Consider the following 16,009-nt stretch of genomic DNA (forward strand, 5'->3'; position numbering starts at 1 on the left):
AGGCTCCAGAAAGCTCTCTCGGCCCCTCCGCCTGTGCAGACACAGCTAGTAGGCCTGAGCAGGACCCAGGAGGGGGCTGTTGATCTTGGACTTCAGGCCTCCAGACTTGGGTGCCATTTCTGTTCTTTATCAGCCCCCCCCCAGTCTGTGGTATTTTGTTACAGCGGCCCAAATGGGCTAAGACAGACTTTTCCAGCACAAATATACTTTTTAAAATGAAATGATCACTTTATAAAAATAAATAAGAAAAAAAATTGAAGGGGAAAAAAAAATCTAGATGTGTCTTCACTCAGTTTGGCTTGGTTTTATACTTGAATTTAAATAGGATGTCTCTTCCAATCACTGTGAAACTGATGTGAAAGCTGTTCCAGAATGATTTCATGGGAGGGTATTGCGGGTTAGTCATTAAAGCATCTTTACCTGTCTCCTTTGAGCAGGTTTGCCCCTAATATTTGCTGGGCCTTGGGAAAAGGTAGAAATTGAAAGCTAACCACTGTATGTTTAAATATTTAAAAGTTATAAAGTGAGCCAAAAAAACTCCTAAATAAAACATATTCTAGTCTCCCATCTTGATAAATAAATCCTCATAAGAACTTGGAAGGCCAAGTTCTAATTCGGAGCCCCATGCCAGGGTGTGGCAAGCCGGCCCTGGACCACAGAGGATGCCACACTTTCCTTCTCGCCTCTGGTGCCATCCCCAGCATCCCAGCCTCGGGAGCCCAGTGTGGACACTCCAGCCCACAATATCCACACTCTACCCACACTCCCCACAAACAGCCCCCCTTGGGCCATGCCATGGTCTACTGGCCACTGTGCCAATGGTGTGTCTGGCCCTTTGGAGGGACCGCAAGTGGGCTCAAGTCGATCTGGACAGGAATTCCAGAATGGCAGTTCCCAAGGGGAGCTCCAGGTAAGTCCCCCCACCAATCCCATGGTTCCTTGCCCCATGGGAGGGATATAGCTCCAGTTAACACTACTTTGTCTTCTTGAAATCCAATTTATCTGTCAACTTAAGGAAGAAAATGCCAAAGAAAGAGAAGCCAGTTTCTCCATTTCCATCCCTAAACTCAAGCTTCTCCAGGGCATTCTTCTAGATGTGATTCAAATGAACATAAATAATTTTGAGGAAGGCTGAGCATGGACATTGAATCTTACTGACTCTTCCCAGTCAAAATATACTTTGCAGTCCCTTTATTAAACATCTTGCCATGACAACTGTATGGTGAAGGACAAAATGAATGTTTAGCTGTGACCTTAATGTAAATTCTACTAAATGCACACGTGTTGGTTCTCAACAATGCACACCGAAGCTTATGCAAATGTCATAATGCAATGTTACTTCAGTTACAAAAAGGAAGAAATAAACGCTTTATTAGAAATTTTTTAAGCAACCACAGCAACAAAACAATACTTGACCTGGGTGCTCTATAAAATAAAACAGTCATTAATTTTAAATTACCTGCTACTTTCTCGAAACACATGTGCCAAAAGACACCAGGATGTTTATAGCAGCACTGTCTGTAATTACTAAAACTGGAAACAAGCCAGATAACTGTCAATATGTGAGTGATTAGCTCAACTGTGTATTCATGCAAGGGAATTCTCCCTCCCTCCATCACACACACACACACACACACACACACACACACTCAACTACAATACCGAATGAAGGAAGCCAGATACAAAAGTGGGCATAATACATGGTTCCATTTACATAAAGTTCAAGGACAGGCAAACAGTCCTCTGGTGTTAGGAGTCAGGATGAGGCTTGTTCTCGGGGTGAATGGAACGAGAGGGGTCTTCGAGGGTCTCGAGATCTGAAGGTGTCCTATGTCTTGAGCTGAGGCTGGTCATAGGGTTGTACTCACATCATGACACCTCACTCATGTGCCCCTTATTCTGCACCTTTCCTGCGTGTCATTGCACAACCACCTTCACCATTAAGAATGCACATGGAAGCGTGAGGATTTTAAGTAGAAAGGCAGTCACTTCACAGGGACTGGAGACGGAGAGACAGGCGACCTGGACTCGTAACAGCAAGTCAAAGGGGTAGCAGATGTGGGAGACCCAGGTGCTGCAGGGAAGATGTGTACCCCACGACTTCCCAAAGGGGTTTCCAAATAGCATCCACAGGGGCCCAGGGTTATAGGGGTGTAGAGGAACCTGACTATATGGACCTCTTTTCTTAGCCCCTGAGGCCCTCAGAACAAAAGTCTTTATAATTTCTATATCTAGTCTTTCAAAGTTCCCACTGTGGGGCTGGGAAATGGGTGTGAGGTATAAATAATGCTATACAGAATCATCTCGTGGATGGAGATGGGAGGAAATGTTTCCAACATGGAAAGAACCTACCAGAGCCTTAAAATCAGCAGCCCAAGGAGCCAAACAAGGAGCTGGGCATCTCAAGGGCCCAGGAGAGAGGCCTCCAAGCCGTCTTTGGAGCTCCTGTCACCCAAATGAGTTTAGAAGTACCATCCAAAATGGCGACTCCCCTCCCTCTGGTACAAGCCATGATGGGGACAGGGGAGGAAGGAAGAGATCAGGAGCCATTTAAACTACTCTTGCAGGCCCTCCCTGGTGGCAAGAGGGGTTAAGACAACCTATGAAGCTATCCGCAGCCACTGCAGCACAAGTTCGATCCCCAGCCAGCCCAGGGAGCAATCCATGTGGAGCAGCAGACCTCTCCTGACTTGCCAGTTGCTCCCGTTGGCAATGTATTTCAGTAGATCTGCCTGTTCTGCTCCCCACTCTGTCTCTGGTGAATCCCCTCATCACCGCCCCCATAACTCTGGCCTGTACCCCAGTTCCTGTATGTATTAAATAAATATTTTTAAAAAAAATAAAAATAAATAAACTACTCTTGCAGAGCAAGGAACAAGACAAACTGTTGTTTTAGAATCCTGGGGCTCAGGTGAATCAGCAGTCACCCAGCCTTGAATTACAGACAGGTTGTGTTCAGGAAAGAATTCTGCATTCATTCCTACAGATCAGTATTTACCATCTTCCTTTGAAACCCCCGGTCACCCCAACTTTACTATATCGTTTTCCCACCAATTAACCAACAATAAGCAAGTTTTCTTCGCTTTGCCTTCCTGTGTATTTAGCAATTATAACTCAGGCTTTGGAACGGTAGGGGCCGGAAATGGAGCATGAGAGCAGCAGGCACAACGGGGAGAGGGCGCCACCTAGGGATGTACACCCGCACTCCAGTCTCATCACGTCGGGGCTCTGAACCTGCTGTCCTCTGGGTCAACCTCCAACAAAGATTTTCAAAAAATAGGATTCAATCTGGAAATACCTACAACCACTTGAAATATCCGTGATCTCAGCACATTCCACTTAATCTCTTGAGCTCATGGTGAAAGCAGACACTGATCATCTCCAGCAGCACTGTTATTTCAACACTCTGATGGCCCCTGGCTGGTTCAACTTCCTAAATCCTATTTGACTTAAACTGATAGCAAACTCTCCTTCACTGCCTGAATAAATCTGAGGCTCAGGAGCAGTTTAGACAAAAGAAGGAAGTGGGCTGGAACTGGTGTTTGGTCACAGGGGGAACAATCACAAATAAATAAGGACTTATTTGAATGTGTTTACTACTCCCTCCTCTCACACAATCTAGTAAATATTTATAGAATGTAGTAAAAGCTCACAGTTTAGAATCCTGATAAGAACAACATTTGATATTCACAAATTAATACCATAGTAAAATACTTATTTTCAGCTAGCAAAAACAATCGTGTTCAGGCCCGTGTAAGTCACTAACTGCCACTAGTCTCAGCACACGCACAGCCCAAGCAGATGTGGCAGGATCTAAGATTAAACATGCTTGCCCTAATAGATTATGCTGGAAATAAAGGCACCCTGAGGATTCCGTTTCTTCACCCCTCACCACTGCCCCTCAGTTCCTAGTAGGCTCAGCATTATGTCTAAATCCCACACTCCAGTTTCCAATGAGTGAACTGAACCCACAATGAATGAATCACAATGAACGGTCCTTACCTGGGATTTCCGATGATTGGCTCTAAGAATAAATGGCTTAATCAAAAGCATCCATGGCACAGAAATCAAAGCCATAATGACAAAGAAACTCTGGACTTCTTGCTGCAAGACCAAAGTGATAGTATCCAATCATTTTAAGCTGACCACGCTGAGTATTTTAGATGCAAAGATGCTAAACATGACTCGTTTCACTTGTACTGTATTTTGAAAGCTCTAAAGCATTGCTGTGAATCCATTCACCTTCCTGTCTTGGAGCTGCAGAGAGAGATATGGCCGCCCACTGGGGCCAGTGTCCAAATGGGATGGGCACTGGAAGCTCTTCATTCCCTACTCTCTAAGCAGCTCCTTCCTGGACACCCACACCATAGGTACCCAGGCTTTTGAACAGGTCGTGACTGTGAGCCACATCATGATGGCACTTGTCCCTTTAACACTGTCCCGTGGGGGCAGTATCTCCCTGGCCCTCAATGGAAAGCGTGGTTGGCCCCACGACTTCAGGATCAACCAGAAGTACTTGGGTCACTTGAAGTGACAAACATTATTTCCATCAGTAATTGTACATTTCCAATACTAGCTACTGATTTCAGCTCTCTCTTAAAAAACAAAAATCTCTGACAATCTCCAGCTGACTTTCAGACTCTTGCTGCAGGGAAGCTCCCGAACAGGCTCCAGGGATCTAGCTGAACTGTCTTCTGCTCTTTCTCCCACAATTCACTTTGCACTGAGGTGTGTGTGGTCTTAAGCTCTATTGAAACCCTCGAGTCACCGCACTTTATCTGTTCCGCCATCCTCATGCCCCCACTACATATTTTGCACCTGGTCACCAGCTTTGAAGAACGGCCAGCCCTGCTGTTGTCAGGAGAACGCAAGGGCCTGGCCACAGCTGTGGGGAAGGAGTGGAAACTGGATGCCCGCAGTGAAAGGAAAACATTCCTTCGGTCTTCACGAGTATTCATCATCTCGATGGTAACGAGATTTCCCTGATGTGCTGGCAATGTCTCGGCTGCTCTATCTTCTGCCTTTCTCCACTTCACAAGTTTGAGAGGGAGGAGCTGCAGGGACACACAGTGTGTTGGCCCTGGTTCCCTGAGCACAAAGCTGCCTCACTTCCTGCTGCCCATTTATATGTGAGGCTTTTTCCTCCTCATGAGATGCAGAGTAACTGGAGACAGAGACAGACAGACAGACAGACAGAGAGAGAGAGAGAAAGAGAGAGAGAGAGAGAGAGAGAGAGAGAGAGGGAGAGAGAGAGAGAGCTGCTCTCCGTTGATACTCAAAACTAGCCCTCAGTCAGCCAGGCAGTGGGATGGGGCTGTGTTTATTAACTGGCATCGTCTTCCAGCTGCATGACCCCAAGATGAAGTTTTGGAAACTCCATAATGTGTCAAGATAATGAATCTTCTAACAGGCCCCAGGGAAGGCAGCCAACTCCATCAAGTGTGTGAATGGGAAGAACTGGACAAGCCATTCACTCAGTGTTCAGTGCTTATTCCAGGCTTTCAGCCTCATGACAAGAGGGAGCACATGAAATATGTGGTGATTCTGGGTCCTCTGCCTACAAGAGAAGACTTGTTTGGGAACTTGAAGTAAACGCTCATTGAGACACCAGCATTCAGCAAGTGAACCAGTCACATTCATTCGATGTTCACGGTCGGGAGGTGTTCATGGTCATGCTGACATATAACAAAAATGTGGTGACAAAGAGGAGGGAAGCACCTTTCAGAGGGTGCATCTGCTCTGGCGATTATCTACCATCATTCTTGATGAAAACTCTGTCACGGGCATTTTTTCCCTTATTGTTTTGCTGCTTCTGTAGAGGAGAACACTAGGATGAGGGAGAATCCCACCATACGCACCTTTATTACACTAATGAAACAAGTCAGGGAAAGACAAGCACAGTGTGGTCTCTTTTATATGTGGAATCTAACAAAACAAAGAGCAAACTCATAGAAAAAGATCTCAAAGGCAAGGGCAGTGGAAGACGGGGTTGAAGGAAGTGGGCAAACTTCCGGTTATCAGGAAGGAGGGATGTGGGAGGGGGTGAGGGGTGAGGGCTGGCGCTGCTGCCCAGTAGGTAGGAAGGCTGTTGGAGACTAAATCCTAAGAATCCTCATCACAAGGGAACATTTTCTTTCTTCTTTCTCCCTTTCATTGTCTGTACGTGAGAGCATGATGTCAGTGGAACCCACTGTGGTCAACATTTCATAATCTCTGTAAATCAAACCATCATGCGGTAATCCTGAAACTTAGTCATGTAGGTCAATAATTTCCTAATAAAACTGGAACAAGTAAGTAAGTAAATAAATAAATAAATAAAACACTGGTATGTCTACGGAAAATAAAAACAAAGCCATGAGGATGTGCTTGGCCATGAGGATGTGCTTGGCCAGAGAAGCAACGTGACTTAACTAGGACACCCAGGGTGGGGCCCAGGGGCCCCAAAGGGTCACCTGGCACTGGAAATGAGCCCTTGAGTGTGATCCAGAGGAACCAGAACCCATTGAAGGGGCCTTCTTTTTGTGAAAATTACTTCAAACAATATTATCAGGTCAAGCATTGGGCAGGAGAGGCCAAAGGAGAGAACTATTTGTATTACCCAAGAATCACCCACTGAGTTATTTTTATATCCAGCTCCTGTGATCATTTATACTTAAAAAAAATAAAATATGATGTGGGTAGTGAGGGAGAAAGAAATGGAAAGTCAGAATGAAGCAGCTGCCGGGATGGACTGTCCATGGAAGAGTCAAAAAGAAAAGAAAAAGCATCTCCAAGAGGCTCACGGGAGGGGTGAGCATGGCCCATAATTTTCTAGAATCCACCAGCTGTGTGAGCAGAGGGGCTCCTTCTTAATTCTATTTTAATTTTCTTTCTTTCTTTTTTAATTTAATTTTTTCCTTTTCTTATTTATATATATTTTACATCATTGTTCATTTTTAAACTATTTCAATTTTCTTTCTTGTGAACCTTAACTAGAGTTTACATTCAGAAAAAAATCATCAAGGGTACTTAGAACATTTACAGTTTCAAGTCAATCGTTGGGAAGGATTATATTTTTCTTTCCACACCATGAACAAGTCATTTTCCATCCCAGGCATGACCCCTGTGTATCATCCACATGGGGGTGGCAAGAGCTGCCTTGACACCTGCACATTCATTGAAATTTAAAGAGCTTTCTGGGTGCTAAGACAGCTCAACCTTGCAAGTGCCCACTTTCTGCAACACCCAAAAAGATGAGAGAGATTGGACAGAATCAAATGCATAAAAGAGAAAAACACATAAATACCTGGTGTTTATACAGAGGTGCATTGGAAGAGTCGCTGTAGTTAAACAGAAACATGTTGATGAAGTGGATGAGGATGCTGGGGGCGTGCTGGGACGCATGGACATCATAGTGGCACCATTTGAAGATGATCATGAAAACCAGGTATCCAAACAGGCACAGGATAAAAATCATTTCAGGGATAAATTGCAGAAGGATGTTAAGAATTTTCCTGAAGTATCTGGAGGTGGAAAATGGACACACATATAAGGCAGAAAGCAACTAATTGTTTCATAGCCATTTCCCAGCAAGCAGCAAGGAGCTTTAGCACAAAGAACTCGGCAAAAAGCAGGGCAGAGGGGCAAAGTCTAAAGCAAGGTCATGCCCAGATCAGGCCCAGGTAGAGCGGGTGACAGGCCTCCAGTCTCACTTGCAGGCCCGGCTCATAGGGACAGACTCAAAGGCACAGAAATCTCAGGCAACTTTTCTCCTCCCTTCACCAAAGGACTCCTTGCAGAGCTCCGCCAGCAAAGGAGCTCAGGCCCAGTTATGTCCAGACCGTTTTGGTACAGTCGGCAGATTAAAGTTGGTTTTTATATTTCTAAATGGCTAGGGACTGAGGGTAATCAAAAGAATAACAATATTTTATGCCACATGAAAATTACATGAAATTCAAATTTCAGGGTTCATAAATCAAGTTTTAGTGCTCGTTTATGTGTTGGCTACAAATGCCTTCCTGCTTCAACCCCAGACCTGAGAAGTTCCAGCAGAGACTGGCCTGCTAAACCTAAAACACTCACTCTCTGGCTCCTGATGCAGGTAGTCCACCCACTCCTGCTCTAAGATACTTTCCCTCAGGCTCACGGGGGGTGCCCGAGTTGAAATGTCTGTTGGGACCCCACACTCTTTGTTTTTGTTTTTTTAAAGATTTATTTATTTATGCATACAAGAACTGGGGTGTAGGCCAGAGGTGTGGGGGGTGAGAGAATTCATCAGAGAGAGTGGGGAGTAGAATAGGCAGATCTACTGAAATACACTGCTGAGGGGAACAGGGGAGAGGTCCGCTGTGCCATGTGGGAAGCTCCCTGGCCGGGGATCAAACTCGTGCTGCAGTGGCTGGTGACAGCTTGATAGCTCTGAGACTTTAACCCCTGTGTCACGCCACCAGGGAGGCCCCTACACCCTTTGTTCTTGCAAGAGTTATCTGAGGGCAGAGGGAGAGCCCAGGATAAAGCAGCATGGCTAGAGATGGGAGAGGACAGCCCCCAAAAGCCTCATCCAGAAAGTACTTTCCAGTTGATCATCATTCAATTCCCATCTTTTAGCAGCAACAGCACCAGAGGGCTTGTCATCAGTTTACTCCCTCAGCATTTCCAGTTCTCAAGCAGAATTGTAATTCTTGCACTTTCAGGTTGGGGGCCACCGTGGAACTAGCTCTGGCCAATGACGTGGGCACAGAAGGTGGATTTGTCCCTTTGGGCGGAAGCTTGAGAGTCTCATGTCACATTCCCTCTCCTGCCAGGGCCGGGAACGTGCTTAGATGCTGGCTGCCCGTGCAGGGATGGCAGGGGAGAGGTTCCAGGGAGTCGCCACACACAGTGTTAGGATCTTGAGCCACTAAGCCTGGGGTTGTCGGCTACTATACAATAACCTGAGCCGTCCCACCTGTCGCATCCCAGCCTGTGGCAGGGAAGTCTCAGAGGTGTTGGGCACATATCTGTGATCGCACAGCTACTGCGAGTCAGAACCGGTAGTTCTGATTCTAGACTGGTCTCCTGGACCCGGGGGCACCTGGGTGACCTCGCGTGCTCCTGGGCACCAAGGTGAAGTGTCAGGAATACCTGAAGCTGCCCTGCTCACACAAGGTAGCTCTGAATATGTTTTCAAATATACACCATTAGCATCAGCCCATTTGAGCAGCTTTCCAGAAATGGACCTTAGAGCAGGAAAGGAACAGACAGGAGAACCTTAAGAGCCCTTAAAAGAGGCTGCTGCCGGGGCCTCCCTGGTGGTGCAGGCGGTTGAACGCTGCACTGTGAAGCTGTCCACAGCCGCTGCAGTGCGGGTTCGATCCCAGCTGGCTGGTGAGAATCCCCCATGGCATGGCAGACCTCTCCTGTCTCGCCCGCTGCTCCCCTCAGCAGTGTATTTCGTCAGTCCACCTGTTCTGTTCCCCACGCTGTTTCTGGGGAATCTTCTCACCCTCCCGTGCATCTAGTCTATACCCCTGTTCTTGTATAAAAATAAATAAATCTTTAAAAAAAGAGAGGGGGGGGCTGCTGCCAGGAGCAGAACTGACTTCAGATGGAGCTCAGCCTCTGAGGCTCTGAGGGCCAAAATTCACTAAGTCCACGGCCACCACGGCGGGGAGCCGAGCCTGGTGACAGCACCCACCCAGGCCTTCCAGGTGGTGGGACAAGGAGCTGTGGGCTCGCTGGTCCCTCCTGAGCCCTCATGTGTTTCTGAGGCGAAAGGCATGCTCACCTTTGAGAGACTCCACTGAGCACAAACAGCGGAGTTTTGCCATTTCTGGCAAACTGGCTTGTCCCTGCGGGAAGGAAGCCCCTGCCCAGGGCAGAGGGACCCCCAAGTCACCCTGGGGTGACACCATGCTCACCATTTCTGGGGTCAGACCCAGTGGGTTGAACTTACACGTGATTGAAAAGGCTGAGAATCACGCCGAAGACCATCTGGACGATGCCCAGGATAACGGACATCTTCATTTTGTAGGAGTTCAAGAAAGTTAGTTTGTTTGAAGCCAAGTTCCAAATCTAGATGGAAAGTATGAGGAGAGAGACGCCTGAGGCTGGAGTCCTGGAGTTCTGCTGGAGGTGGAGGCCATGGCACCCCCACCACCCCCGAAGTCGCTCTGGAAGCCACATTCACAGATTTCAGTCCAGTTCAAAGCATGCATTTTGGGCCCACTAACGGGGAAGGACCAAGCCCCTTACAAATGCAACTTGACCTGACCGACAGAAGCGTGTCAGAACCCTTGGGGCTGTTAGTAAGACAGCATGTGGCAGGAAGAAAACTGGGGGGTGGGTGGAGGATCCTACATGACCCTCCCCCAAGACCCCCCATTCTAAATGACACATTTGCACAAATCTGAAACTTGCCTCAGTTCTCTTAAAAAGGGCACAGACCTCTGGCCCAGAAATGTAGCCGACCCCTTCTTACCCTGCTTCACATTAGAAAGTACTTTCCCAGGCTCTCCCCAAGAAACCACCCCTGATGTAACGAATACTTATGGGCGCCACATATGGGATGTGGTCCCTGCCATCTTCTCGGCTGCTTTAAAAAGAATTATCAGGCTGGCAACGTGAGAGCCGTACCTGCCCCAAGGGAGACTGACAACGGAGCAAGCCCTGGGAGGGATGGGGGGCTGGACAGGGCCTCACCATGAGTAATGACCCCAGTGGCTTCCCCACAGACATCCCAGACACCCTGTGGTCTCCACTCCCTCCCCTAGGCAATGTTCTTACCCCCGGCCCCCCTGCAAATTTGGGGCTCCCTGACTGCCAACGGGACGCATGCTGAGGGCTTGCTCTGCTGCATCTCTGAGAGGACACAGCCACAAGCGTCGGCTCAGCTGATGTCCTTCTCCAAATTTCTCTGCATCTGCTAAGGAGCCAGCATCACGCAAGCACAGCCACGCACGGGGTGGCCTTGTCCCCGCCCCGGCACACACAGAGCAGGCACCCTGCGTCTCAGATTCTTTCTTGCAAGGTCCTGGGAGGCTGCCAGATGGACAGTTACAGAGGAGGCTGCCAGGAAACTGGGGGCGTGACTCCAGACACCGGCACCCAGATATCAGAGGCACCTGCTCTCTCCTCCCCGCCCACCCTGGCATCTGAGCTGATGCAGACTCACCCTCCCCCCTCTGCCCATGCCTTTTCCCGCCTGCTTCATCAGTCCCTATAGGATCACTGGCATGGGGGGCGCAGGATGGCCACTTCACTGACGGGCTAGACACGTTCACGGTTAAGCACAGGATTCCACGTATTAAGCTCTTGAAATATGTCTGCTTATCTCGTTGAATCCCAGCAAAAAACCTATGGGATGGGCCTAAGTATTCCCATTTTACAGATGAGGGGAGTTATCTTAATCTCAGAGTGATTAAGTTACTTACACACTTAGGAAGAAACAATATAAAAGCAAAGATGTGATTCACCCAGTTAACACACCAGATTCTACTCTGGGTGTTTTACATGTAAAAATCTTTTCATCTTCTGAGCAAGCCTATGGGTAGGGCCATTATTACATCCATTTTACAGACGAGGAAGCAGACACGTGGCGAGGCTAACTTGCTAAAAGTCACACAGCAAGATAATAGAAAAGTCAAAATTGGGGGCCTCCCCGGTAGTGCAGCGGGTTGAGCACCACGCTGTGAAGCTGTCCGCAGCCTCTGCAGTGCGGTTTCGATTCCTGGCCAGCCAGGGAGCTACCCACATGGCGCTGCAGACCTCTCCTGTCTCACCCACTGCTTGCCTCAGCAGTGTCTTCCGTCTGTCTGCCAGCTCTGCTCCCCACTCTGTCTCTGGTGAATTCTCTCACCCTCCCGTGCCTCTGACTGTACCCCAGATCTTGTATAAATAAATAAATTTTTAAAAAAAGAAAAGAAAAGCCAAGATTGCAACACAGCCGTTTGATTCCAAAGTGTGGGTTTTTAACCATTGTGTTGTGTTCATTTATTACAAAATATTCACAAACACCTTGAGAAAGACCTTTTGGCTCCAATGCCCAAACATTTTTCAATTTGACTCACAAATCAACACTAAACACAGTTAATAAATCCAGCTACTGATATTTAGATTATGTAAAAATCAAACCCTTCACTAATATATGTAAAGCGCTAGTACAGCCACACAGATGCTGTGTTAAAGGGGCTCTGGGAATACGATTGCAGGGGTAATGTTATTATTATTTTTAAAATAATGTTTGTATTAAATGGATTTTTTTTTTTATAGAGGCATATTTTCTTTGTTTGTTTGTTTGTTTGTTTTGTTTATACATGCACTGGGTACAGTCAGAAGCGCGGGAGGGTGAGAGAATTCACCAGAGCCAGAGCGGGGAGCAGAGCAGGCAGAAGGACCGAAGTACACTGCTGAGGGGAGCAGCGGGCGGCAGGAGAGGTCTGCGCGCCATGTGGGACCCTCCTCCGGTGGCCGGGGAGCAGCCGGGGATCGAACCGGCGCTGCAGAGGCTGCGGGCAGCTTCACAACCCAGCGCTCAACCGCTGCGCCACCGGGGAGGCCCTCTTCCTTTTATTTCTAACTGTGAACAGATGACAAAATGGCATACAGACTAGAAACTCTGGTCCACTTGGTTCTAAAATGTGAAATACTCTCCCCTTTGTGAAGAGCAGAACAGCAGACAGAATTTGCTGATGAATAGGATGCAGGCTGGGAAGGGAAGAAAGGAAACTGTTGAAGCGATGAGCTTCAATGCAAAGAAGGTCACGCAGCCCCTAAAGTCACCCCTCTCCCCACTCGGCCTGCTTTGCTAATCATGAAATTCCTTGGATAAGAGTAAGGCCTTCCAGTCTACAAAAATAACAAGCTGCATTTGTTCTCAGTACTTTGGAGCTTACACGTCAGCTTTCAAGGACTTTACTTCTTTTGATAAAACAGAATGCAAGAGACAGTGGGGGTAAAAATAAACAAATCCTGGATGAAGCTTTCCCTTTCCAAGGAAGGGAGGCAGGCAGAATAAGGGAAGACCCAGGAAAATGGAAGAGGCGCTGACCCACAAGGTAGCACAAAACAGAGAAACAAGTTTATGATCAGTGTGTTTACTCCTATTTGTCAGCAATTAAATTGAGATTCTGCATTCTCTTCGGCAAAAAGAGCTTAGAGGAAACACAGGCAGACAGCTCTTCCCAAGTTTAGCTCTAGACTATCCTGCTCATTTGGAACATAAGGCCGCCACCTGGTGGCAGTATGCATTAGTCCATCATGGGCACATAATTTCTTGAAATGTGTCTTGAAATTTAAAGGCTGTGCAGAGAAGCAGCTTTGTGTTGCTTGGCTCCAATTGAACTGAGATAAATATAACAAGTGAAAGTTAACACATAACTTCTTTGAAAGTTGTATCAATTCTACGCAGTAAAATAAAGCAAAAATAAAGGCAAATCCACACTTTTCTAGGAAAAAGGATGGCTTGACCCTTTATAGGAAAATGTCAAAGTAGGAACTTGACGAGGATGCAAAAGTGACTATTTAATATGCAACTTTGCAGTTAGCCAAGGACCTTTAAAAGAAACAACCATTAACTGCTAGAGGTATAATTAATGGATGACAGGCCAATGTTTGCAGAACTGTATGGAAATTGACACAGGAACTGGGTAAAGAGCACACACAGGGTATGTATTAGAATCCAGTGCAGTCTCACAAAAACCTCCATTACATGTTATTGTATCTCAACATAAGTTTGCTCATTTGAATTTCTCGCATTCCACCCCCTAGCCAGAGACATACTCAGCAACACATTCCACATAACAAGTTTTTAACCCAAGAAAAAGTTATTACCGGATCAATCCCAAATGGGTATGGATTTCCAGAGAACACTCCTGGAATGGCAGGGTCCAGCTGTAAAAGTGGATTTTCTTCTATTACGTGATTACTGTCCAGAGAGAAAGGAAAAACAAAGACAAAACCAGGGTCAATCAGAGGAAGGAAAAACTACAATATTGCATCAGTCGTGAATCACAAGCCATATTCCGTCAGTGCAGCTCATCAATTTGGCTCATTCAATTATTCTACGAATGAATGCTGAACACCTACTATGTGTCAAGTATGGTCCTAGGTGCTGACAAACAGAAATTACTCTCTGGTCCCTAAGGTGTTCACAGACTGAGTTTCCAAAAGACTCAGTGTGATAGGGTTCAGTGAAGTGAAACAATTAGACTACTGAATATGCATCAGCAAAGACAGAGGAGGCGGATATGAAGGGAACATATAAGAAATAAAATCTTTCCAGGGGGCCTTCCCGGTGGTGCAAGGGGCTAAATCTCAGCACTATGAGACTATCCGCAGCCACTGCAGCATGAGTTCCATCCCCTGCAGGCCAGGGAGCTACCCACATGGCACAGCAGACCTCTCCTGTCTCGACCGCTGCTCCCCTCAACAGTGTATTTCAGTGCATCTGCCTGTTCTGCTCCCCGCTCTGTCTCTGATGAATCCTCCTACCTCCCGCACCTCTGGGCTGTACCCCAGCTCTTGTATGCATAGATAAATAAATCTTTAAAAATAAAATAAAATAAAAATAAAACCTTTTCAGGGTCCAGACTGGGAAAACTGCCTGGGGACACATGGGCTGATCCTGGAGGAAGGAATCAGCCTTCACTCAAAAAGTGTGGTTCATTGTCTGTCTTTAAACTTGAGTCCCTTCTTTGTAGGAGTCTCTTATTTTCTTGCCAGCCCGAGGAAATAAGAGCATTTGGGTTTGGTTTGGTTTTGACAGAGAATACATCTATGGAGGGTCCAAGAATGAGTGAAATGATGAAAACCCAAGTGCTGTCAACTCCGACTGGTTGCCTAGAAATATACCCCTTCCTCCTGCAACTGAGGTGCTGGGGGTTATTAGGAAACCTGATGATGCTGGCCAGTCCTCAATGGACAGTGGAAACAGCTGGCCATGACTGGCCATCCCAGACACGATCCCTGCCCCTGGGCACGTGTCGGTGACACTGATTAGATTTAGTTAGCAGAGATATGGTTCATGTGTCAGCAAAGAGAAAACCCACTCCTGACAAGCGGGAACTGGCTTGGCACCATGTCCACTGTTGAATACAAACAGTTCCCAAGAACACCGACATCCGACAAGACCCCTGTAACTGGGAAGGCTCAGGACAAAGACAAGCCCATTCCACAATCAGACCTGAAAATGGGCAAAAATAAGGACATCGCCTACACCATGAAAGTGACCAAATAATTATTCATCCTCACAGGAGCCAAATCCTCTAAGGATTTTCTAGCATCCTCTCCATAGAATGGAGAAAGGAGAGTCTCCAACAAATGATGCTGGGTAAACTGGACAGACACTTGTAACAGAACAAACTAGATCATTCTAACTGCATGCACAGAAAGAAATTCAAAATGGATTAAAGACTTCACTATAAGACCTGCAACAATAAAATACACAGAAATTTCATGATGTCAGTGATAGCGGTATCTGTGGGCATACCAACCCCTACAGCAAAGGAAATAAAAGCAAACACAAATAGTTGCGATTACCTCAAATTCAAAAGGTTTGACACAGCAAGAGGAAATATTAGCATCAGCCTTTCTTAAAGCAAAGCCTCTGCCCCAAATGCTTGGAGGCATAATTTCACTTTCTCTAGTTTCCTGCCTGAGCAAGTGAAGTTTCAAATGAAACCTTCTCCGCGAAGTTGTTTCCGGGACTGTTTATCCGATGCCCAGTTTATACCTGCTCTACCGCTTGTTTTCCCAATAGAGTCCAGCACATAGAATGCACTCTGTGGTATATGCTTCACCTGTCTGCAACTTACTTCCACGTGCCATTTCTGAACATGGGGCGGACACTCCAAGAAGAGCCGAAGATGTTGAAAGACTTGGAGAAGCAGTCGTTGTAAATCAAGCCCGTGTAGATGGAGAAGATGCCCATAAGGAGTATCAGATAGCGTCCATGGAAGAACGTGTTCCAGATCTGACCTCAGGGAGACAGAGAGGACTGTCAGTGGGTTCTGAATCACACTCCAGGCAAAATTGTGTTATAAGTTGGCTCCAT

General features: G+C 46.7%; 1 protein-coding gene across 5 annotated transcripts in view; it reads right to left on the bottom strand.

The window, feature by feature from the left end:
- Positions 1-16,009, bottom strand: part of ATP6V0A4 (ATPase H+ transporting V0 subunit a4) — a 46,911-nt gene that overhangs the window by 7,986 nt on the left and 22,916 nt on the right. For all 5 annotated transcript variants that reach the window (XM_037514190.2, XM_037514199.2, XM_037514206.2 and 2 more), the window contains exons 13-17: positions 15,771-15,928; positions 13,789-13,882; positions 9,914-10,032; positions 7,286-7,502; positions 4,003-4,104 (exon numbers count right to left, since the gene is read on the bottom strand). In XM_037514190.2, the coding sequence (XP_037370087.1) occupies positions 4,003-4,104; positions 7,286-7,502; positions 9,914-10,032; positions 13,789-13,882; positions 15,771-15,928 (690 nt within the window). The remainder of the gene's footprint in view (positions 1-4,002; positions 4,105-7,285; positions 7,503-9,913; positions 10,033-13,788; positions 13,883-15,770; positions 15,929-16,009) is intronic.

The sequence above is a fragment of the Talpa occidentalis genome, unplaced genomic scaffold (assembly GCF_014898055.3).
Source record: "Talpa occidentalis isolate TD23 unplaced genomic scaffold, MPIMG_talOcc4v2.1, whole genome shotgun sequence".
NCBI lineage: Eukaryota > Metazoa > Chordata > Mammalia > Eulipotyphla > Talpidae > Talpa > Talpa occidentalis.